Raw genomic sequence first — 26,672 nt, forward strand, 5'->3', positions numbered from 1 at the left:
TCAAATTTTAAGGCCATTCCAAATTCCCTTCCCCCTAAAGTGAAAACCACTAACCAAACAACGACATACAAAGCAAATTTCATGGATTTCTTACTTATTATTTCTCTAACTCGCAACAAAGTAACTAATTTCGTTTGTGGTTTTTTTTGTTTTTTTTTGAGCGGAAAACAAAACTTTAAGACGAGCCCCCAATTTCTGTTACGACCGTCTAGGGGTCAGTAGCAACAGGAAGAGGAAGAAAAGAGTCCCACTACCAGAGAGATAAAATTGAACAAATATTTATTTCTTACACAGGGTTTAGCATCAGGGGTAGACAAGGCCAAAAATAAACAGAAGAAACATTTTGTTTTACCTCTACATTTCCTAAATTTTGAAAGTAAAGAAAACAAAATACAGTTTAAACTTACCTACCTCCCTAACCAAAAACAATGGGAAAATATGTACAAAATAAAATGGCGTCAAACCCCCTACGTCCCTTGATTTAGCACAGATCTAAAGAAAAGTATTTGCAGATAATATATACAGGGGTGTAGCAAACAAAGCAAAATCAAGATCCAAAGTCGATAGTCAAACAGGCGTAGGTCAAGTAAACAGAAAATAACAATGATCAAAAATACTATAGTCACACTCACAGATACAAACTACTAATCAATCACAATCAAACTCTCTGGCACGACAATAATAAACGATACATAGAGCTGCAAAACGATCAAAGACACAATGGCACAAAGATGGCCTCTTCAGTGTGTTAGGGGCGGTCCTTTTATCTGGATCAGGTGAGAGGGAGAACCAATTGCAGCCTCCATCAGGTTAACAAGTCACCGCCCACCTGTAATACAAACATGCATGTGCACATACACAGAGAGAGAAAATTCACAAGACAAACACAGGAGAACAGAATGGAATAAATTAACAAATGACTCTGCTCATAACAGAAGTTATTCGGCCCGCCCCGCACCAATGTATATATTTTTACAACCCGCCCCGCACCTGCGACCATTAAATAGACATTCGGGGTCCGCGGGTTATGAGACGACCCACGCATCACTAGCTCAGGGCTATCAGGGTTGTCATGTCAACAAATGCACGCGCGATGGCATCCCCTGATGTAGGATGACAGCTCTTATGACAGTAGTTGAGGACATTATTTTTTCCAAACTGTAGGGGGACCCCGAGAGCAAAAGTAGCCAAGTGCGGCTTTAATTTCCTCTTTGTTTCTCTCACAATTTTCCTGAAGCTCTTTGAGTTTGATTTGAAATGATGTTTTCCACTGAATCAGTATATCTTTATTCTATATATATATTATACCATATTCCTCCCTCCACTCCTCTTGTATTCTCCTCAGCTCTTCTCCATGCTGTTCTTTGAGGAGCTTCAGTTTCTCTTCAGACTTCTTTTGTTGATCTTTTCTCGTGTTTCTTTCTTCTCTCAGTCTCTTCTCTAAATCCTCTAGTTGTCCTCGTCTCTCTCTTTCTATTCTCTCTTTCCCTCGTTCATATTCCTCCCTCCACTCCTCTCCTCTTCTCTTCAGCTCTTCTTCATGCTGTTCTTCCAGGAGCTTCAGTTTCTCTTCAGACTTCTTTTGTTGATCTTCTCTCGTGTTTCTTTCTTCTCTCAGTCTCTTCTCTAAATCCTCTAGTTGTCCTCGTCTCTCTCTTTCTATTCTCTCTTTCTCTCTGATTATTCCCTCCATTTCACTCTGAAGTCTCTGAATCTGTTCATCACTAATCTGTTTCTCTCTTTCTCTTGTTTTCTTCTCTTCTTCTCGTCTTGTATTTTCCTCTAGTCTCTGTTTCTCCCATTCCTCTCGTTCTCTCTTCATCTCATATCGTATCTTTCTCTCGAGCTGCTCTCTCTCTTTCATTTCTCTTTTAAATCGTTCTTCTCTCTCGTTAAACTCTTCTTCTCTTCCCTTTCTCTCTTTGTCATGATTCTCTCTTTCTTTCTCTATTCTGTTCATCAGTCTCTCTATTTCTGTGTCGTATCTGATCTGAAGATTGTCTTTTTCTTTCTTCACATTCTCTTTTTCTTGCCTCATTTCCTTTATTTCATCTTTAAGCATCTCTCGTTCTCTCTTCATCTCATCTCTCATCTGCTCCTCCTGTTCCTTCATTTCTCTCTTATATCGTACTTCTCTCTCTCTCAATTCTTCTTCTATTCTCTTTATCTCTTTATCATGATTCTGTCGTTCTTCCTCCATCCTCATCTTCATTCTCTCTTTCTCTTCTTCTAGTTTCCTCATCTCTTCTTCTGTTTCTCTGACTCTGTCCATCAGGATCTTCATCTGTTGTTCTTGTTTCTCTCTCTCCATCTGTCTGAACATCTTGCATGAGTAGAAACTCCCTCCGTTGGCCTTCACCATGTTGTCTATCTTCTCCAGTAGATCACACACCTGTGTTCGGTCTCCAGTCTCATTATTATTGAACACATGGAATCTGTTTCCACACGCTTCAATCAGCTTCCTGATCACAGATCCAGGTTTTCCCAAACACTGATCAATGGTTTTCTTCTTCAGAAAGTCTCCTCTGGTGAAGAGCACCATGGTGTACATTAAAGAGTGCTCCCCAAACGTCTCTTGGATGATCTTCACTGATTTCTGTTCTTCTTGAGTGAATCGTCCCAGTGGAATCAGTAGGAGAAACACATGAGGTCCAGGCAGGATCATGGAGATGCAGTTCCTGATTTCTCTCTGGATCTCCTCATTAGTAAGTTCAGTATCAAACAGTCCTGGAGTGTCGATCACAGTAACGTGTCGGCCATTGATTTCAGATGATTCTCTCTGAGTTTTACTGGTCACTGACTCAAAAGATTCTTCTGCTATAAACGCTTCTCTTCCTAAGATTGTGTTTCCTGTTGCACTCTTCCCAACTCCAGTTTTTCCCAGCAGAACAATCCTCAGATCATCTTCACTCTCTGTTGAACCTGTAAAGAGAAAATGCATCAGTTTTCAGCCTTGCTGCTCTAGAGAACTGCATTAGTTCATTGATTGGCCAATAGGCAGTCCCTCCAAAAAAAAAAACGTGATTATGTCATCACAGAATTCAATGCATAGTCAGCCAAAGTCTGCATATTTATGTGGTGGCCGTTTTTTTTTTTCAAATACGCCGCAATTTCGCCGAATAAATAGACGATTTCCGCGAGCAAAATATGCAGGGCTTGCATGATGTCATTATCCCTGCATTTTCATTGCAAAAAAGTCACATAATATATCTTAGCAAAAAGTTGAAAAATATCGTGTTTATTTCACACAAGAGCAGCCATTTCCCCCTATTGCCAGGGGAACATTATGAAGTGACGTAATTATGCCACATGAACATCATAGAAAAGCTTCAAACCCTGCCAGTGAGCTACGCAGTTATAGGCAAAATAATAATATTCAGACAGTTTTGTGTGCAGATTTTATATTGTTTTAAGCATGCCGAGGAGATATCCAGTGCTCTTCACCTCTCTTGCACAGAGTCACGCTCTAATATCCCCATGTATGTCTGTAGAGAGACACCTTTATAGAGTTAATTGTGTTTCTCTAACATAAAGATACCTGCAAATAAACATTCACATTTAAATGTATTTTTTTCCATTCCAGAATAAAAGGATGAAACATGTCTCAATCTAAAATCTGAAGAGAAAAAATAAGACAATGTAATCAGTAACAAACTTTTAAAGTTGCCAGTAACCCCAAAATGTATGATTTACTCACCAGCATAATGGATTTCAAATCCTCTACACAAATGTTTCAAATGTGAAACTCTCTCTTTCAGGGTCTGAAAAATGTCAAATTAAAATAGTTTTTAATAAACATAAGAAATTATGTTTGTCATATAAATATGGTCCACCAAGTGATCCATATATAAAGTTATTACCACCTCCAGTTCTGTAACTCTTGCTGTCAATACTCTGCTGTCTTGTAATTCTCTCTCTTCTTCATTAGGTAAATGATTAGCCTAAACAAAACCAAACACATTATACTGATTAGTCTGTGAACTTTAAACCGGACAGATTGTTGATCAAATAGACAGACAGATATCCAATCACCTCCACTAAATGGTGTCTCCGCAGTGCTGGTATGGTGTAGTGTTGTCTGACGTGGGTCTCACAGTAAGACACAGTGCAGGTCAAACAGGATTTTACTGCTTTGAGCTTCATCTCAGTGCAGATATCACAGGGCACATCTTCAGGTCCCGTGTAACAGTGAGCAGGAAGAGCAGGACTAAATCCCGCCTTCTGGAGTTCCTCAATCAGTTTAGACAAAGCAACATTTACATTAATCGTGGGACGACTTCTGAACCTCTTTCTGCACTGAGGACATGCATAATAAGATCTTGGTTGAGTTGTTTTGCCCCAGTAGGTCTCAATGCAGTGTTTGCAGTAGCTGTGTCCACACGGGATGGAAACTGGATCCTTAAAAACCTCTGTGCAGATTGGGCATCTGTAGTGGTCCTTTGTCAGCAGAGTGGCTGAAAGTGTGCTGTGAGAACATCAGTGTTTATTACACTTTTAACTTATGCAAGGAGTTATGAGATTATATCAATCGCTCATTCCAGCGGTATGTTATTTCCAGATAACACCCGCTCATCCGGGTTATCTTGACCGGTTCTACTTCTGTGCTTAACGCTGGCGCCATCTTGTGGCTGTTAATACTTAAACAGCCGTGGGTTACAACGGAAGACTTCAAGGCGGGTTTCCTTTATAAAGCTTTAAATATGGATATTTTTCTGACACAAACGCATCGATTGGAATCAGAAGGCTCTATTAACCCATCGGAGTCGTGTGGAGCACGTTATTTGACGGACAGCTGCATTTAATGGACTTCAGAAACAGCTCCAACTACTGCTGGGATTAACGTTAGCCTGGACTTTTTAAATATAACTCTGATTGTATTTGTCTGACAGAAGAATGTCATAAACACCTATAATGACCTGAGGGTGAGTAAATCATAGGCTCGGTTTCATTTTTGGCTGAACTAACCCTTTCAGCATTCATTCTCAACATTTAGCAGCAATAGATAAAGGCTTAAAGCAGTCTGGAACTGTTCTTCTTAGCGGAAGCTTTGCGGAAGAGCTAATAAAATATTTAATCTCAAGACAATATTTTGTGTCTAATTTATTTGAGACTAGTAGCCGTGTAATAAGCGGATAATGTCCACCCAGCCGGTTGTTATCGCAGAATAAACCCCTTCAGAGTGACGCTCCGCTTCGCCTCGGGGTCCGGATCACTCAGGAGGGGTTTATTCTGCGATAACAACCGGCTGGGAGGACATTATCCCTTACTTATATATATATATACACACACACACATACATACACACACATATAAAATCAAAGTCTTTTCTTCTAGGTTGACTGTTTATTATTTTTTTCATATGTTCTCTAAAGTTTGTATTTGATCTCTGGGGTGTTCTGGTGTGCAGTAGCAGTGCTTACTCATTCAGCCTGGCTTCCAGAGATGAAATACAGATTTGTCTTTCATTTGTATACATTTTTTTATTATTATTTTACTGAAACAAAAAAGATGAATATTGCCTGTTATCTTTATGTTTTGAAGAACTAGGTTGTTTTCATTTAGCCGCTCAACCAACTCCAACCTTTAAGAATCTGTATCTGTCTATGTGCGCTAGTATTCTGTGTTGTAGATCAGTATTAGAAGTGGACAACATGCGTCCTGCATGCATGACTGACTTGTTCCAGACAAGCTGGCTCCTGGTGCAGACCTGGAAGATAACTATGCACCTAATTTCAGGGTGAAAGCATAAACAAGGCACTATTTACACTGTATGGTTCAAGTGACCCAATTATGATTTTTTCCTCTCATGTTGCACAGATAGGATATGACGGGAATATGCAGTAATCAATATGCAGGAATAAGCAGTAAAAAAACGCATGAATTCAAATATCCTCAGATCGGATTCAGGCCTCACCCATCTGTGGTAATAAATCCGTCTGTGTCTGCCTTGTAAGCGGTCAAATAGGATATTCCCCAGTAAATGCGAGTTGTGCATTATTGAAAAAACAGTGTTAGGACCGCTGCTCTTCACCCTGTATCTGCTCCACTGGGAGATATCATTAGGAAACATGGCGTTAGTTTTCATTGTTATGCTGACGATACTCAGCTCTATATTTCCTCACGCCCTGACGAAACCTACCAATTCACAAGATTAACAGAATGCAGAGCTGATATAAAAAATTGGATGAATAGTAATTTCCTGCAACTTAATTCAGATAAAACTGAATTTTTAATTATTGGACAGAAAAGCTCCACAAGTAGTAACCGAGAATACTGTCTAACACTTGATGACTGCTCTGTCAAGCCCTCGTCGTCAGTCAGGAACCTGGGTGTGCTCTTTGATACCAATCTTTCATTTGAAAGCCACGTTTCTAGCATCTGTAAAACCGCATTCTATCATCTTAAAAATATATCTAAATTACGGCACATGCTTTCAATGCAAAATGCCGAACAGTTAGTCGATGCGTTCATGAGCTCAAGGCTAGATTATTGTAATGCTCTACTGGGTGGTTGCCCTGCTCGCTTAATAAACAAACTCCAGCTGGTCCATGATAGATAGATAGATAGATAGATAGATAGATAGATAGATAGATAGATAGATAGATAGATAGATAGATAGATAGATAGATAGATTATTGTAATGCTCTACTGGGTGGTTGCCCTGCTCGCTTAATAAACAAACTCCAGCTGGTCCATGATAGATAGATAGATAGATAGATAGATAGATAGATAGATAGATAGATAGATAGATAGATAGATAGATAGATAGATAGATAGATAGATAGATAGATAGATAGATAGATAGATAGATAGATAGATAGATAGATAGATAGATAGATAGATAGAAAGATAGATAGATAGATAGATAGATAGATAGATAGATAGATAGATAGATAGATAGATAGATTATTGTAATGCTCTACTGGGTGGTTGCCCTGCTCGCTTAATAAACAAACTCCAGCTGGTCCATGATAGATAGATAGATAGATAGATAGATAGATAGATAGATAGATAGATAGATAGATAGATAGATAGATAGATAGATAGATAGATAGATAGATAGATAGATAGATAGATAGATAGATAGATAGATAGAAAGATAGATAGATAGATAGATAGATAGATAGATAGATAGATAGATAGATAGATAGATAGATAGATAGATAGTGTAAGGCTGGAAAAGCTAGTAGATGCCGGAATGTCTAATCACTTTGAGAAAACAAAGGAAATTAGCATCTGAACTCATTCATACAGTTAGAGTCTCTGTCCGAGACGACATCACACTGAGTGAATCATCTATGAATGACTCTAATTTACATGCCTTTCCTTTCACATGAAACTTCCCCCAAACTCCTGCTCCCCCAAACTTGAGATCACCTGAAATGCACCAGAAATCTCTTTGTTACAATGTCAATCCTCACGATACAGTATTATATGTGTTTGATATCATTTGAAATGTCTCAGTGCGACTGGTACAAATATCTCTACTCCACAGAAGTAAACTAGAACATCCTAAACGTTTTAAGAGTTTAAAGATATCTTTCCTTGGTGTATGGTGGGTGTGGCTTTCAGCCATTTGGCCTCTCTTCTAATCAGGTCTATAGGACCTGATCAATACAAATTCCTATTGTGAACTGGTGTTTCCATTTGAAAGAGTTTCAAATGGTTCTGGGTAGGTATCTGGTTCTGGGTATTTAAGGAAATGTTGCAAAGAGCTCAGGGCTCGATACTGTACTCAGGCCAGCCCGTAATGCTGGACGTTTTAACCCATGCAGCATTATGTAACCTTGATAAGTCCGGTATACATCTCATTCTTTACTTCAGAGTATTTGATGTGAAGTATACCTTTGAATTGATTATGTAATTGGCTTTATACATTTACCTGATTGTTAATAAATTGTTACACTTTGAGTGATTCTGACTTGCTCTGGAATTATTCAGGTTATGAACGGACATAATTTCAACAAAGGGTTAAACGGAATAATTAAATGTGTACTTAAACTATTAAAGAATGACCAAATAACCAATTGGGATTCTAAACCTAAATTCTAAATTATCATTAAATGGAGTCAGATAACGAGGAATTGGAATAAAATCCCCTTTTCCCCGCTGAAAAGACAGAACGCGCAGCGACCTTCACCCGCCGATCGTTGGCCTCCATTGGGACGATTTGGGCGGCCTTACAATTTGGTGACCCGGCGACGTGATGTTGCAACTCTCTTACGAGCAACGTCTTTTCAGTGAAGTATTGGATTTTAAAAACCAACAAGAGGTTTGAGCTTCTCTTTCTTCAACTGCTGTGGTAAGTACATTTTCATTGCCTTTTAGAACTGTTGAGGGAAAGTTTATCTGCAACTCACACATATAGACACATTTATAGAACGGGTCGGTATACCCACTATAGATCGGAACCGTAGAAATCCGATATTGTGTAAGAATTAGACGTGAAACATGACTTTCCAGGGACAGCACAGCTGTAGTGTAGATGAGGAAATTATGGGAATACTAGGCGTACAACTACAAGATCCCCTCTTTCAATTAAGCGACAAAGGATTTAACATGAAGTGGACCAATAACGAAATTATATCCTGGTATTCTGCTAAGGGCGCGCAACTAAAATCAAAATCAAAATACAAGAGAATTCCCGCTGCAATTGTTTATTTGCTTCGCCGTAACGACCTCAAAACAATGGCCGAGAATGAACGAACGATAACAAATATCAAAGAAATTGAAAGATTGCGATCGGATGAATTACAAATGTTAAGAGCAAAAGTCGAAGCGGCAGCATACGAGCAACGAGGGTGGGCTAGACAGCGCGAAGAAATGGCAACAAAAATCGATCAGCTCCAAAGAAAACTGCAAACCGGCAATAACTACATATCTGCTCTCGAAGATTGTTGCGATAATGTAGGATTTCCAGTAGCCGCAGTTAAACAAGCAGCACTGGATGACATTTGTGATCTTGAGAATCAAAATGATGATGATGCCGCATTAACATACAAGCCACAGAGAGAAACTCGTAACCGAGCTCCTGTGTTAAGGCACGATGAACCAAAAGAACAATGCCCGGTAAAGACTCGCACAAAATGTAATGACAAACTCCAAAAGAAGTCAAAACCTGCTGCAAAAACTGAGACTTTAAACTTCAGAGATTGTAAAAGTCTACGTAATGTGGAACCATTTCAATTATTAAATCTAGATGCTAGATGTAAAGAAGTGGATTCTAAAAACACAGAAGCAGAAAAGTCTAAGGCAAAGATTCAAGATCTTCAAACACAGCTAAATAAATTACTAACTGAGCTGTTAGCCCTGACTGAGAAGTGTAAAAATCAAGAGGAGACCATTGCAGATCTCAAGGCTGAACTAGTAGCTAAAAAGTTCATGCCTCCCAAAACGCTTAACAGTGATGGGACTAAAAAGCATGTTCATTTCTTAGATGAGGTGACTTGCTCTAATGAATCTGAAACGTTTAGTTCAGAAAATGCATGTGCAACTCGAGGAAGTGTGCCTATTTCAGTTCTTAAGGTGATGCAGCACTGCAATAGCCCAGAGTCATGTACCAGACCGCATGGTGCTCAAGCATTAGAGAGTCATGAAAATCCTCAAACTCCAGGAGAACAAAGCAGTCAAACCTATGGCAAAGAGAACAGGTTTTGCAGTTCCTGTCAGAAAATAGGCCATTCAGAGGTAACATGCTGGTCACTGGGCAGGGGTCGACCGCCACCTTATTTTCAGAAAAACAGGAAATTCCTTTCTAAGGGCAAAGATAATCGCTCATTTGAAGGTACAACTCTCAGTGAGTTAACTGCATTGTTCATGCAAGGCCTTCAGTTATTAACCTCACTGGCTAGTGGGCTAGTAGCCTAATAGCAATGAGTTTAATAGATAAAACATCCAAATTGCAGTGATCCTGCTTGTATTTTCAAATTTGTAATTGTAAATAAACGTGCGCATTGAACACACTTTATAGTTGTTTATAATCGACGCCCCATCCCATAATTTATTTCCAAATAAATCTGTCTCTTCCGTGATACCCTGAAATTTTGAATATTCCAATCTAATATGATTTCTGACCTGTAAGGTTGCCAGAATAATAATCTTACACGGTGTGTTAATAGGCCAGAGGAGAACTGGCACCCCGACTGAGTCTGGTTTCTCCCAAGGTTTATTTTTCTCCATCACGCCCTGATGGAGTTTTGGTTCCTTGCCACTGTCGCCTTTGGCTTGGCTTGCTCAGTTGGGGACACTAAAAATATGATTAAAGTTATTCAACTTATTATACAAATAAAATGTATGAATTAGGTCTTATTTAATTCTATAAACTATAATACTGATCTGCCAACATTGTCGCTATATGATAAATTAAAATAAGCTGATAACATCACTGTTTACTCCAGAACGACTGTACAGCCAAATCTAATTTTGTCACAATATTGTCCTGTTTGACACTGTGAAGCTGCTTTGACACAATCGTGATTGTAAAAGCGCTATATAAATAAAGTTGATTGATTGATTGATTGTTTGTGTTAATAAAAACACCTAGGCTATTTAAGTTTATTCTTTAAAACACAAGATTGCTTTACTGTAAGTGTATGAAACACTTAGGATAAAGGTTGTAGATGCTATGCATTCTAGACCATGTATCTTGTGAAAAACAGAATAAATGTGTTTCTATGTTGAATTTGTTTGTCTCCCAAGTGGAGCATAGGATTGCCATGATGTGGCTACAGTGTTATTTACAATTGCATTAACCATGAAAATACTATAACGTCTGTTGTGTTAATATTTCAGTGGATCATGTACATCCATGACACCACAAGACTACGCTCAGGTTAGTACACGGACTAGAACACAGTTTTTCGGTGGAGCATTAAAGCACACCAAGCTGATGTTTTAGAGCTCCGACTAGCACATTGGCGTTCAGATACGTAGACTTGGACTGCGGGTTGAAAGACTAAAGACGTCTTCCATTTAAAACAATAACAAATTGTTAGACCAATCTAAATAGGGCAACCCTAATTCCTGATTGTTGTAATATTGCTCTAATTACGTAGACGTGGAAAACCACGGCATGATTATAGAAAGTCACCATTAGAGATAGTAAGTTGGTCACTTGATTCTGTGGTGATGGTCATGGGCCTCTGATTGAAAGCAGTTTGCATTAATTACGAGAATTCAAATCCAAGGGGACTGAACAAAAATATCTTGGAACGTTCAACGTGTAGCACGGGCGACCAAGATATCAGTCGTATAGCCTCTACTGAATGACCAAGACTGACGAGTTTGCGAAAGAGATTGTACTCTGACCGGTGCGAGACTCAATGTTATCGGAATCTTGATTACTGAGTATAACACAATGTATAAGAATTGAATTGAAAGAAAATAGAAACCTAAAGTTAATGATTAACATAATCATTTAAAACCTTTTCATTTTATGGAGTCAGATGAAATAACGAGGTAATACATATAAATACATGTATTGGATTTAATATTATTGTGTTGCATTGGTTCAATTCCCAGTGCCAAAAGGGAGGGGTTGTGCTGTTATCTTTTGCCTTTACAAGAACACAGCTATATGTGTGGCACTGATAATAGCAAACCAATTCACCGTCACCGAGGTGCAACACCTAAAATGCAGAAGTACCTAATTTTATTTTTACAGGTCACAGAGACCTCAATTAATCAAATGTGTGTGTGACATCGTAAGCAGACAACACCAAAACAGGTGAATTAATTTCTGCCCACAGATCTAACTGTAATGAGAGCAACTGGAAATAAAGCCATGGGAACCAACCCATCGGAATTCATGACAATATGAGTGATAAAAGCTCTGATTAATCCAGAAAAATTCCCCAGCAGAACTGGGGTTTCTAATGCTCACAGCAGACTGTGAAGGCTCGACTGTAAGAACAGGTGTCACACACTTTACTAAAACAACAGCAGCAATTCAGACCTGGCCGATGAAACTCTGTTTCATGTGACAGCCAGGATGGAAATTTCAACAGGCATAACGGTGCCATTCAAATAAGTCCAAACCTGACTGTGAAGCTGTTGATAATGTCAGAATTAACTGTGATTCTCTTTGCATTGTTTCTGTCTCAGGTTTACAACTGCAATTCCTTGGAGAACGGATGCTGGAAAGTGGCTAACACCCCATCAGAGCCAGAACAATGGAATTGTCAAAACAACTTGAAATAGAGATGGGTGCGAATACACTTGATGGGGTCATTCACACTTCACAAAATGTATACATGACCTCCCAGTGTAGCACTGGAACTAAATTTTGCAACACAGATTGTTATTGATAAGATTCCACCCATCTCCACACAGAACACAGAACACACACCTCCTTCACTACACCCTCATATCACCTGAAACAGATCAAATCTATCCAGGCTGTACACTACACATCAACGATGGCATAGAGTCCAAAAGTGTTACTTCACTAAAGATCTATTGTCCATCTTTTCACACCAACAGATCCAAATAGCTTCACACACAAAGGACAAAGTAGAGTTAATCCCATGATGACAGTCTCACGAAGACACACATAGCAAACACTATTCACTACATCCTACCAACTCATAGGACTGCTCACACACACACTCACACACACACACACACACACACACACACACACACACACACACACACACACACACACACACACACACACACACACACACACACACACACACACAAGGAATACACAATCTCCATTATTGTATGACTAAACATATTTAGATTTGCCTTAATTGCATTGGAAGATTCCTGAACAAACACAGTGGTTATTATATATATATCTTCATAATTGTGATTGAATATTGAATATTATTGATGTTATTATATATGCACATCATCAATTTAAATATATAAACTGCACTGACTTTTTGCTACATTTCCTTAAGTAATTCAGACCAAGAATACTTAAATTCCGCTGTCACTTTATCACAGTGATAGTGAAGAATTAGGTGATTAAATACCACCCCACCAATTATGAGCTTAAAAAACACTTGAGAGAAGGTGTACCAATCGCACTGCTGACATGAACCCACATTGTTTTTTATTTTATGTTTTCTTTACAATAGATAGACAGACAGACAGACAGACAGACAGACAGACAGACAGACAGACAGACAGATAGATAGATAGATAGATAGATAGATAGATAGATAGATAGATAGATAGATAGATAGATAGATAGATAGACAGATAGATAGACAGATAGATAGATAGATAGATAGATAGATAGATAGATAGATAGATAGATAGATAGATAGATAGATAGATAGATAGATAGATAGATAGATAGATAGATAGATAGATAGACAGATAGACAGATAGATAGATTATTGTAATGCTCTACTGGGTGGTTGCCCTGCTCGCTTAATAAACAAACTCCAGCTGGTCCATGATAGATAGATAGATAGATAGATAGATAGATAGATAGATAGATAGATAGATAGATAGATAGATAGATAGATAGATAGATAGATAGATAGATAGATAGATAGATAGATAGATAGATAGATAGATAGATAGATAGATTATTGTAATGCTCTACTGGGTGGTTGCCCTGCTCGCTTAATAAACAAACTCCAGCTGGTCCATGATAGATAGATAGATAGATAGATAGATAGATAGATAGATAGATAGATAGATAGATAGATAGATAGATAGATAGATAGATAGATAGATAGATAGATAGATAGATAGATAGATAGATAGATAGATAGATAGATAGATAGATAGATAGATAGATAGATTATTGTAATGCTCTACTGGGTGGTTGCCCTGCTCGCTTAATAAACAAACTCCAGCTGGTCCATGATAGATAGATAGATAGATAGATAGATAGATAGATAGATAGATAGATAGATAGATAGATAGATAGATAGATAGATAGATAGATAGATAGATAGATAGATAGATAGATAGATAGATAGATTATTGTAATGCTCTACTGGGTGGTTGCCCTGCTCGCTTAATAAACAAACTCCAGCTAGTCCAAACCGCAGCAGCTCGAGTTCTTACTAGAACCAGGAAGTATGATCATATTAGTCCAGTTCTGTCAACACTGCACTGGCTCCCTATTAAACATCGCAGACATTTTAAAATCTTGCTTATTACTCAAAGCACTAAATGGTTTAGCTCCAGTACTTCAGCAAGCTCTTAACGCATTATACTCCATCACGTCTACTGCGGTCTCAAAACTCTGGCCAGTTGATCATACCTAGAATATCTAAATCAACTGCAGGCGGTCGATCATTTTCCTATTTAGCTCCTAAACTCTGGAACAGTCTTCCTAGCATTGTTCGGGAAGCAGACACACTCTGTCAGTTTAAATCTAGACTAAAAACACATCTCTTTACTATGGCATACCAAGCCTGCAGTATCCCTCTCAGAAACTGAAGCTTTCGTGCCTCGATTGCCCCCCGGTGGCCGGTCCCAGTATAGCCACCCCTCCGTGTTTTCTAATGGACGCAAGGCAAACTAAGCAATAAAATTACACCTCAAATATTTTTTTCCCCAAAGGTAGTTTATGTCATTGAAGGCAGTTATTATCACAATGATTTACATTTACATTTACATTTAATCATTTAGCAGACGCTTTTATCCAAAGCGACTTACAAAAAAGGGGAGAGTAATAGAAGCAATGGAACAGACAAGGCCAAAAACCTGTAAGAGCTGTAAGAAATCTCAATTAATTAGCACAATACACAACAATTTTTTTTTTTTTTTTTTTTTAAAGACAGACATCTACAACAAAAACTCACGTCCGCAAAGTGCCGAACACTGGATTTTGATAGCTATGATAACAACCCATTAGGACTAAGGCTGTTGCCCCAGCTGTTGTCGTTAATGCAGATTCAGTGGCCCAATGGGTTGGTTTTGTATTCTAGCTAAACGCGCAGCAATAGCCATCTACAACAAAAACTCACGTACGCAATATACAGAACACTGGATTCTGATAGTTATGATAACTATGTAACATACCCGCCTGAAGGCACAAATCCAGATGAGAGACGTAGATATGATCCAGGAGTGTGCGCTTTTGGTCGTTGCTGTGGTGATCAGTAAGTGCTATTCTGTATTGGTCAAGTGCAATTGGAAAAGATGTGTCTTAAGATGTTTTTTAAAAATGGCTACAGACTCGGCAGCACAAATTGAGATCGGCAGGTCATTCCACCAGGTGGGAACGGTCCAGGAAAATGTTCGTGAGAGCGATTTCATGCCTCTTTGGGATGGAACCACGAGGCGCCGCTCACTCGCAGAACGCAAGCTTCTGGAGGGTGTGTAAGTCTGAACAAGTGAATTTAGGTATATTGGTGCAGAGCCAGAGGTTGTTTTGTAGGCGATAACTAGTGCCTTGAATTTGATGCGAGCAGCCATTGGCAACCAGTGCAGTTTGATGAAGAGAGGCGTAACATGCGCTCTCTTCGGCTCATTAAAGACCACTCTCGCCGCTGCATTCTGGATCAGCTGCAAGGGTTTGATAGTGCATGCTGGAAGCCCGGCCAGAAGAGCATTACAATAATCCAGTCTGGAGAGAACAAGAGCTTGAACCAGGAGTTGTGCAGCCTGTTCTGATAGGAAGGGTCTGATCTTTCTAATGTTGTATAAAGCAAATCTGCAGGACCGGGCTGTTGCAGTAATGTGGTCAGTGAAGTTTAACTGGTCATCAATCACAACTCCAAGGTTCCTGGCTGTCCTTGATGGAGTTATGGTCGATGAACCAAGCTGAATGGAGAAATTTTGATGAAGTGCTGGGTTGGTTGAGAAAACAAGTAATTCTGTCTTTGCAAGATTGAGTTTAAGATGATGCTCTTTCATCCAGTCAGAAATGTCTGTCAGACAGGCAGCGATACGAACACTGACTGTAGGATCATCTGGTTGAAATGAGAAGTAGAGTTGAGTGTCATCAGCATAGCAGTGATAGGAGAAGCCGTGTTTCTGAATGACAGAACCTAATGATGACATGTAGATGGAGAAGAGAAGTGGTCCAAGGACTGAGCCCTGGGGAACCCCAGTAGCTAGATGATGTGACTTAGACACTTTACCTCTCCATGACACCCTTGTTATGTCTGTGACATATTGTATGTTGTGTATGTTCCTGTGTCTCCTCTCTCACAGGATTGGCTCAAGGTTTAATGAGAGACCGTCAGTGGTTGGACCCGAGATGAGGCCTGGACTATAAAAGTCCTCCAAGTCTCCCCGGAGGGCGCTCTCACTTTTGGCTCTCGCCTTTTACCTTACCGCACATTCTTTGTTATGTGTCTTTATCTCATTTATGTGAATCTCTCCTTGATTATCATTGCTGATGTGTTCGCTCTGATGTTCAGCTTTAGTGAAAATGCTGTTAAATCAAGTTATATTTTAACAGGGTGCTGTTAAATATCGTGAGAGCTTTATGTCTTGAACGTCTATGTCCTATGTATCTGTTTGTTGAACACCTGTGAAGCTGTAGGGGGTGAGTGCCTTATTTATTTTGTAGGCCACTTGGCCTCCACCTTTTTCTCCTGTTTGTTGGGATAGATAGGGAGGTAGGTTATGTTGCTGTACTTTGTTTTCTTTATTTTTGATGCACAGTGGAGTTAGGCATTAATGGGAAGTTAGTGTTGTTTTGTTTATTGTTTTGGCATTTGCTCACCCCTGATCATTTGCTTCCATTATTTCGTTTATTTGCTTTATGTTCTGTTGGTGTTTTTAAATGGCTGCCTCACAAAAGACTTGATACAAAAAAAAACCTAAAGAAAATGAGTGAATAAAATGAGTACTTGAAAAGCCATTTTGTGTTGTGTCATTTATGTTGCGGTCCTGCCCTAGACCTGGGCCGTAACATAAATTGGGGGCTCGTCCAACCGGTTGGCCGTGGCGGATGGTCTAAGTTGAGGGATTTGTTTGTGTGCATTTTTTTGGTGCGGGCTGAGTTACGGTCGAATATGGAATTTGATTTAACGTCGTTTACATTATCTCCTACTACGGAGGAATATAATAAGTGTCGTAAAGCTGATTTATTGCAGATTTCTTTCATATTTCTGTTCCTAGGGAGGGGCCAAAACGGGTAGTTAAAGAGAAGTTGTATAGCAAGTTGATAGAGGCTGGGATTTTGCCGGATGAATCTGTTGAAAGGTTACCGCGGAAGAGTGTTGAAACTGATGTAGGTGAGGAAACTCTGTCTTTTCCTAATATAGATCCTACTCATCCTCGTTTTGATCCTATGCTAGCGATTAGACTGAAGGAGTTGGATCTAGAGTTAAAGAAACAGGATTATGATGTGAAGTTGCTTCACTTTCGAACTGTGGAGTTAGAGACTGATAGTAGGTTTAAATTACGTAGTTTGGAACTACAAGCTAAAGCACAACCTAAGGTACCTGTGCCTATGCCTAGATCAAGACCTCCATCTCCTCGCACGCCAGTGAATGCGTCAGTTTCAGCTGTACCGGATCAAAGTCGGCCACATGCTGCTACTACTGCGTCTGTTGGTGAGTCGGTAACCAGTCTGGATGTGAGTAGATATGTTACACTTGTTCCTCACTTTAGAGAGACGGAGGTAGATTCGTATTTTGTCGCCTTTGAGCGCATTGCAGCTACATTGCATTGGCCGAAGGAGTTGTGGTCACTGCCTCTGCAGTGTAGATTAGTGGGTAAGGCTCAGGAAGTGTGTACAGCGTTACCTATTGAGCAAAGTCTGGATTATGATGCGGTCAAAGCTGCGGTGTTGCGCGCGTACGAATTAGTACCTGAAGCTTATCGACAAAAATTCCGAAATCATCAGAAGGTAACCAGTCGAACATTTGGTGAATTTGCTCGTGAGAAAACCGTGTTGTTTGATAAATGGTGTGCAGCAAGCCGCGTTACCACATTTGAACAGTTACGAGAACTTGTACTGTTGGAGGATTTTAAAAGTTGTATTTCGGAAGATATTGTGGTATACCTAAATGAACAGAAGGTTTTGTCTGTACCGGAAGCTGCGGTTTTGGCAGACGAATTTGTGCTCACGCACAAAACAGTTTTTACCCCATCTGTGTATAGAGAAAAGAGCTCACCTGTTGAATTTTCTGTGCAAAATAGCACGAAAGATTTTAATAAAGATAAGGGAAACCGAGGGTATAGAGAAGCCATTTCGAATGTGTCTCATGAAGGAGAAAGACGCGTGTGTTTTTTCTGCCGTGAGCCAGGACATTTAATTGGAGATTGTAAGCGCTGGAATCGTGGTAAATCTCCGGAGAAACCAAAAGGAGTTGCTTTGGTCCAGACGGCTTCTATGCCTTCTCAAATTTCTAGTTTGCATACTGACCTATACTGTCCATTTATTATGAACGGTTCTGTATCTCTTTCAGACACGCAGGGAGGTTTGAAGCCTATTACCATCTTAAGAGATACCGGGTCCGTTCAGTCTTTCATCTTGGAAAGTGCGCTAGAATTTTCTGAACAATCATACTGCGGATCGAGTGTGTTAATCCGTGGCATCGAGCTTGGCTGTGTTAAAGTGCCTTTACATGCAGTTTATCTCCAGTCTGATTTGTTCACAGGCTTCACGAAGTTGGGGGTACGCTCCCAGCTTCCTGTTGAAGGAGTCGATCTGATTTTGGGTAACGATATCGCTGGTGGGAAAGTGTTTCCTCAGCCGATCGTAGTGAATACCCCAGATGTTACTGAGTTACGCGAACCGATTGTTGTGAGTCGACAATTTCCGTCTGTTTCTCTGGCCTGTGCGGTGACACGCGCTCAGACTAGAAAATTTGATGATGTTCTAGATGTGCCTGAAACATTCATGACTGATGGAAATGAGGGTGTGCAGGATGTTTTTTCTAATGTCCGTGTTCCTGATCAAGCTGTTGCAGTCCGACTTGAGTCTCTGTTGGGAACAGGGAGGGAGCAGCTGGCTGCTGCACAAAAAGCTGACCCGTCATTGGATAAGTGTGTTGCCATGGCGGTACAGAAGGATGATGATATTGCTCTAATTGAAAAGTTTCCGTGTCTTTTCTCTGAGGTGCCCAGTGAAACCACAGTGTTGGAGCATGACATTGATGTGGGTGGTTGTTCTCCCATCAAACAGAATTCTTACTGTGTAAATCCATCTAAAGAAGTTTTTGTTTGTATTACAAATGTATGTATTTGTAATTTTAAGGGTGGGGGTGTTATGTCTGTGACATATTGTATGTTGTGTATGTTCCTGTGTCTCCTCTCTCACAGGATTGGCTCAAGGTTTAATGAGAGACCGTCAGTGGTTGGACCCGAGATGAGGCCTGGACTATAAAAGTCCTCCAAGTCTCCCCAGAGGGCGCTCTCACTTTTGGCTCTCGCCTTTTACCTTACCGCACACTCTTTGTTATGTGTCTTTATCTCATTTATGTGAATCTCTCCTTGATTATCATTGCTGATGTGTTCGCTCTGATGTTCAGCTTTAGTGAAAATGCTGTTAAATCAAGTTATATTTTAACAGGGTGCTGTTAAATATCGTGAGAGCTTTATGTCTTGAACGTCTATGTCCTATGTATCTGTTTGTTGAACACCTGTGAAGCTGTAGGGGGTGAGTGCCTTATTTATTTTGTAGGCCACTTGGCCTCCACCTTTTTCTCCTGTTTGTTGGGATAGATAGGGAGGTAGGTTATGTTGCTGTACTTTGTTTTCTTTATTTTTGATGCACAGTGGAGTTAGGCATTAATGGGAAGTTAGTGTTGTTTTGTTTATTGTTTTGGCATTTGCTCACCCCTGATCATTTGCTTCCGTTATTTCGTTTATTTGCTTTATGTTCTGTTGGTGTTTTTAAATGGCTGTATCACAAAAGACTTGATACAAAAAAAACCTAAAGAAAATGAGTGAATAAAATGACTACTTGAACAGCCATTTTGTGTTGTGTCATTTATGTTGCGGTCCTGCCCTAGACCTGGGCCGTAACACCCTGTAGGACCTACCAGAGAGGTAAGACCTGAACCACTGGAGAGCAGTTCCTGAGATCCCGTCTTCTTAAGTGTTGACAGGAGGATCTGGTGGTTAACTGTGTCAAAAGCAGCAGACAGATCCAGCAGAATGAGCACTGAGGATTTGGAAGCTGCTTTTGCCAGTCTCAGTGCCTCAGTTACCGAGAGCAAGGCAGTCTCGGTCGAATGGCCGCTTTTGAAGCTGGATTGGTTGTTGTCTAGGAGGTTGTCCCGTTCAAGAAACATAGAGAGTTGATTGAACACAACTCGCTCAAGGGTCTTTGCGATGAAAGGCAGAAGGGATACCGGTCGGTAGTTTTCTAAAAGTGCTGGATTCAGACAGGGTTTCTTAAGCAGTGGGGTTACCCGAGCCTGCTTAAATGCTGTGGGAAAGGTTCCCGTGTGAAGAGAAGTGTTGACAATGTGAGTGATTGCAGGAGTGATTGAAGAAGAAATGGCCTGAAGGAGGTGAGTGGGTATAGGATCAAGTGGACAGGTAGTAGGGTGATTGGAAAGGATGAGTTTAGAAATATCTGCCTCGGAGAGCGGAGAGAAGGATGGAAGCGTGTTCGTGTTAGTTGTTGAGATGTGCGTGTCAGTTAGTGATGAGGAGAACTGTTTGCTGATGAGAGCTGTTTTGTTGGTGAAAAATGATGCAAAGTCATCAGCTGTAAGAGTTGATGAAGGAGGGGGAGGAGGTGGACAAAGGAGAGAGGAGAATGTTTTAAAGAGTTTGCGAGAGTCAGAGCAATTGTTGATTTTGTTGTGGTAGTATGTTGTTTTAGCAGTGGAGACATTTGTAGAGAAAGAAGAGAGAAGAGACTGATAAAAGGCAAGGTCAGTATTGTTTTTAGATTTCTGCCATTTCCTCTCTGCCGCCCTGAGTCCAGAGCGATGTTCACGGAGAACTTCAGACAGCCAGGGGGCAGATGGGGTGGGGCGGGCTGGTCTGGATGAAAGGGGGCAAAAACTGTCTAAGGAGGATGTTAGAGTGGAGCAAAGAGTGTCGGTAGCACTGTTAGTGTCCAGTGCTGAGAACTGAGCAGGTGGAGGGAGTGAAGATGAAACCATAGTGGATAGGCGAGAGGGAGAGAGTGAGCGTAGATTACGCCGAAAGGTAATCTGTGTAGGAGTACGTTTTGTATCAGGAGTCAGTATGAGGTTAAGAGTGATGAGAAAGTGGTCTGAGGTGTGTAATGGAGTAACTAAAGTGTTGTCTGTGGAGCAGTTGCGTGTTTAGACGAGGTCTAATTGGTTACCTGATCTGTGAGTAGCCGTAGTAGATACTAACTTAAGGTCAAACGAAGTCAGTAGAGTGCTGAAGTCTGCAGCTAGGTGTTTATCAAGATGGATGTTGAAGTCACCAAGCAGAATCAGTGGAGTGCCATCCTCAGGGAAGCTAGAAAGTAACACATCCAACTCCTCCACAAAGTTACCGAGGTGACCTGGAGGACGATAGACCACTACCACATGGATTTTAACAGGGTGAGTAATAGTGATTGAGTGCGATTCAAATGAATTGGCCGGTAGAGACGGTAATGGATCAAATTTCCAATCATTTGAGATAAGCAAACCAGTACCCCCACCCCTCCCAATAGGCCGAGGAGTGTGTGAAAAAGTATAATTGCTTGAGAGGGCTGCAGGAGTGGCAGTGTCCTCTGGTTTGATCCAGGTCTCAGTTAGGGCCATGAGGCTAAGCTGAGAATGAGTCCCAATAGATGAAATAAAGTCTGCTTTGTTTACAGCCGACTGGCAATTCCAGAGACCAATTGGAATAGAGAGTAAAGTAGCAGAGGATGTTAGGATATAGCGCAAATTATTAGGATTGTGGCGTCTCGTGCGTACGGAGCGTGATTTACGAGTGCTAGTAGTTATAGTTGAGATTTGAAAGCACATGGTGAAAAGGCCAGATAGGAATTAGAGCCGAACACAAATAATGAAAAGGAAGATGATACTCAAGTGCCTTGCCGGGGTCCTTGCTCGGGCGGAGTTGCACAGGGAAGAGTTGAAGTCTTTACACTCGTAGGTCTTCACACAAGGAGGGCTTCACACTGCCGCTTCCGCTGCCGCGGACTATCACGCTATTTATACTCACTTGAGTATCGTTATTGAAAGCAGCTGGGAACGCCCCCAACAAACTCGCTCCCAACGTGGCAATGACCAAACAAATGCTAACTCAACAAATGCTAACTCCCACACACACCGAGAGAATATACCAAAACTAATAATACACACCTCTGCACTACACAGACACACTTATCCAACAACAAATGAACAAACAATCAAAAATGAGAAAAGTTACAAACACTTACACAGTAGTTGTCTATCAGTCAATTGAATTGCTCCTCTCATTTCATTTCAAGTGTTCGTTTTTAAAATAAGTTTAGTTTTAGTTAGTTATTTGATTATAAAACGTGTGACGTCATGATTGACAGCTGAGATCGACGGCTTCTCTGAGTGAAGTCGTCACTGAGGAACTACCGGACTTTTTTCAGGATTTTTGGGAGCAGTTTGGAGCTTTAGCTTTAATTTCTACATTTCCATAACTGTTTATTTCATTATCATTTAAAATAATAATACATATAAACGTTTATTTGAAAATAATATTTTAATGTTGTGTAAAATGTGTGTGTAATTCTATAGACACAGTCAGTTGATTGAGAGCTGTATTTGTGAATTGTGATGGATTGATGACTTTATAGCTGTATTAGAGGTTTACACACGCACTGAGCAGTTAATCTCTGTCGTGCGTTAATGTGAGTGATGACGGATATTATGGGATGCAGCGCAAGAGATGCAGATAATTTGATCTTGACCCTTAAGAAACTTTAATTAATACTGTCACATAACAAATCTGCTTCAAATTGAATTAAAAATGAAATTACAACATTAAAATAAAAATGTGTGTACAAAAATTATAAAAATCGTGAATATAAATAATTGGGAATCACGTTCATCAGAACAGTGCACATTAATTTATCTAACTGTTATGTTGGTTTGGTCGTTTGTCTGTTTCCTTATAACGGTCCAGAAATTCGTGTTTTTTCTTTTTTCTTTGACAAGTTTTTTGTCAGGTGTCTTTTTTAATAATATGATGTCATCATGTTGTCTTGATGCCAGCCAATCGCTGCTGAACGTGGTTTCGAGTCTCGATCATCTGCCCCCTTCAGGAACACAGGCATGAGCAATGATCTCAGATAACTTCATCCAGATATATTAATCCAATCCGCAAATTCGTTTGAAGAATTAGCCAGAGATCAGTTATCAGGATTAAAAGATCTGGGATCTGTCAAATCATCTCTGATGTGTTAAACGAGGTATGAAGAACAGGCCCCTGAACTCTTAGTGTGCAGACTCCAGTCCCAAGATGTCAGCGCCGTGCAGGTCAGCCGGAACCGGGAACACTTCCCATAACACCTGATGTACTCGTTACATCATAAAAAGAGTGACATCTACGCTAATGTTAGTCTCTCTGTTTATCCCGAGGTTTATCCCGGATCTGGGCCCTGTCCGGATCGGATGGTGGACCTGCGCCTGGACATGAAAATATGACCATATCACACCAGTCCTCAGGCCTTTACACTGGCTTCCAGTTACAACTAGGATCGATTTTAAAGTACTATTACTTGTTTATAAATCACTCAATGAGCTGGGACCTCAATACATCGCAGATGTGCTGATTGTGACAGATGTGTGACAAACCCAACAGATCACTCAGATCAGCAGGATCAAGTCAGTTAGAAATACCAAGAGTTCACTCAAAGCAAGGAGAGTCTGCTTTTAGCTATTATGCCAGCCGCAGCTGAACCAGCTTCCTGAACGGATCGGTAACACTTTACTTGAAGGGGTGTGCATAAGACTGACATGACACCTTCATAATCATGACATGACACGTGTCATGAATATGAAGGAGTTTTTATGCATGTTTATAACAACTGTCATTAAGTGTCATTCGCTTAATTATGTCATTTTTAATGCAATGATGACATTTCGGAGTTGTCTTTGTTATGACAACTTGACATTACCAAGACAACATAACCTGTCATAAACAGATATGAAATGACATAGCAGATTAATTATCAAATTTAAGAAACTACTTAGCTTTTTGGATTTACATTACATTAGTTGCTAGTAGGGATGTCAACGATTAATCGATGATCGATTAATTGTCGATAAGACATTTGATCGATAAGACTTATCGATCATCGATTAAGCAGGGTCATGCGCGTGCGGCTCAACCGCGAAACCGGAGGAAAAATGAAGCGAGCGTGCCCGAGTTCTGCTAGGGACCATTTTACAGCTGGAGTTACACCTTCATCATTACTGCAAGTTTGCATGTGCATTCGAAGCCTTTTGTTTTGTGCAAATGTAAGTTGTAATATTGTGTTTATTTTGTGCAGGCCTATCTTTAGCTGATTTATCTCATAAGGATGCATTTGGTTAATATTAACGTTAGAGGCGAGCGGTAGTAAAAGCGTGGCTGTGATCAGCTTCAGCTTCAGCTCCAACAGCAGTAATAATGACTATGATTGGGACTGTCATATTACACACCATTAATGAGAACACTATTGTAATAAAACATTGTGATTGTTAATTATTGGGGTTTATTTGCCGTGTGTTTCATTGCGTTGATCCAGGAAGAGCGCATGCACAACATGAGTCACGCACTCTGACTGGCGCATGTAACTTAGTTCACTTGTGCATTCGCATCAGATTGTGCTGAAGTAATTTGTAATATTACATTTATTTTGTAACGTTATATATGTGATCAATCATATAGGATGCGTTTCTTTAAGCGAAATAAAACGCACTAACAAATGTCTTCAGTCAGTGATGGCTACCAGTTTTCATTCAGTGCTTCGGCTTTAGCGCATACAGAGCAGTGCATAATAACGATGATTGGGACAGTCATATTATATAACAGAAATGAGAACACTATTTTAATAAATGGTTGTAGTCATTGGGTTTAGGTGCCGTGTTCAGAGCGTTGTTCCCGGAAGAGCGCGTCTCCCATTCTGAATATCAGCAACTCAATTCAAGTTCACTTGTGCATTCGCATCATTTTGTGAAGATATATAATTTGTAATATTTTGTTAACTTTATATAAATCTGATTATTCTCATATAGGAAGCTTTTTGTTGAGTTAAATAATGCGCTAACAAAGAGCTTCAGTGTAACTTACCAGTGTTGATTCAGCGCATCAGCTTCAGCTCGCGCTGTTCAAACAGCAACGCACGACTAATAATAACTATGATTGGGACTGTCACGTTACATAACATTAATGAAAACAATATTTTAATAAATTGTTTCGAATGAATTGGGTTTAGGTGACGTTTCAGCACGTTGCTCTTGTAAGTGCGTCCTTGTCATTCATTTGGTGAAGAACATGGCGTTTTGAGCAGCATTGCACATGCTGTCGGCTGTAAACCACTGCTGTTGCATATTTCAGTATTATGGTTAACGATTAATCGATTATTTGATCGTTAATTTAAACGGCGATCGATCATGGGAATTTGTGAAAATTGACATCCCTAGTTGCTAGGCAACGTGGGGGAGAGGACGCTGGCGTTGTCTGTTCGCCGCTTCTCCACCCACAAATCATGTTAACTTTACTATTAAATTTAGATTTTATTTTATTTTCTTATGTTTGTGACTAGTCTAACAGAGCTACTATTGGGACTGTTGCTGTTTGCTGGCAGCCACTGAGAGGACGTTGTTTGCCGTTTTTTCACCGCTTCTCCTCTGTTTTTGTTTGAATTTGTGGTTGGTTTTGGTTTGAAGGACATTTGATGTTGCTCGCTGCGGCTGCTCTCTCTTCTGGGTGTCGGCTGCTCACTGGTGCTCTCCCTCGGGCTTGAACTGCATGGTGGCTGAAGTTTGCACCAGGCTAGCGTCATCAGCGTCCGGCATGATGTTGAGATGTAATTTTTACTTGTTATTCATGTATTGTTATTTTTTCCCTTTGTTGCACTTTGAGATTCTTCGGAATGAAAAGTGAGTTAAAAATAAAATCTATTATTATTATTATTATTATTAAACTGTCATGTGGTTGGTTTTGACGTTGGCTGTCATTAGGCTATTATAATGTCATGATTTTTTTATAAATTTAATTTGTCATTTACATGTCATTAAGTGTCAATACTCTGTCAAAATATTTTATAACATTGTGATGAATATATTTCTTGACCTAAACTACAGTGGTACAAGTTGAATTTGTCATTAACATGTCATTAAGTGTCAATACTCTGTTAAATTATTTTATAACAGTGTCATGAATATTTAGCGTTGACCTGAAATATGGCATCATAGAGGAAATCGTACAGAGTCATTAAAAACTATTAATATAACTCAAAATGATAGAGTGGCATAGACATATACACCTATATGATGATGTCTATGGTGGCACCACTGGTTATGTGTACGCTGTAACAGTTGTTGGCAGAGCCTCAGTCAGGTTAGTTTGTTTAGCTGTTTAATGTCAATTTAGTTTGCAGTAAGTAAAAACAATTCACAACAACGTTATTTTGGGTTTAATATACTTTATTTAAACTTTCGCTCACTCTTTAACGAATAGTTTGAGTTTATTCTTACCATTTTTTTTGTTTGTTCGTTTGTCATGGCGGAGTCCCGTGTGCTGGTGCACCGTCAAAAGTGGTTCGGGCGGAAACGTTGGCCGTATATATAATGTTCCGGCCTAGGATCTAGTCGCAACCATTCAGCCCGGGGTGGGGCTCTAAAGACTAT

General features: G+C 39.9%; 1 protein-coding gene across 6 annotated transcripts in view; it reads right to left on the reverse strand.

The window, feature by feature from the left end:
* Nucleotides 1-262: 262 nt before the first annotated feature.
* The window catches only part of LOC137090137 (uncharacterized), a 48,669-nt gene continuing 22,259 nt past the window's right edge, over nucleotides 263-26,672 (reverse strand). For all 6 annotated transcript variants that reach the window (XM_067453937.1, XM_067453928.1, XM_067453946.1 and 3 more), the window contains 4 exons: nucleotides 4,033-4,465; nucleotides 3,864-3,941; nucleotides 3,698-3,761; nucleotides 263-2,922 (listed from right to left, as the gene is read on the reverse strand). In XM_067453937.1, the coding sequence (XP_067310038.1) occupies nucleotides 1,292-2,922; nucleotides 3,698-3,761; nucleotides 3,864-3,941; nucleotides 4,033-4,465 (2,206 nt within the window). In that variant the 3' untranslated portion in view covers nucleotides 263-1,291. The remainder of the gene's footprint in view (nucleotides 2,923-3,697; nucleotides 3,762-3,863; nucleotides 3,942-4,032; nucleotides 4,466-26,672) is intronic.

The sequence above is a fragment of the Pseudorasbora parva genome, chromosome 2, assembly GCF_024679245.1.
Source record: "Pseudorasbora parva isolate DD20220531a chromosome 2, ASM2467924v1, whole genome shotgun sequence".
In the NCBI taxonomy this organism is placed as follows: Eukaryota; Metazoa; Chordata; class Actinopteri; order Cypriniformes; family Gobionidae; genus Pseudorasbora; species Pseudorasbora parva.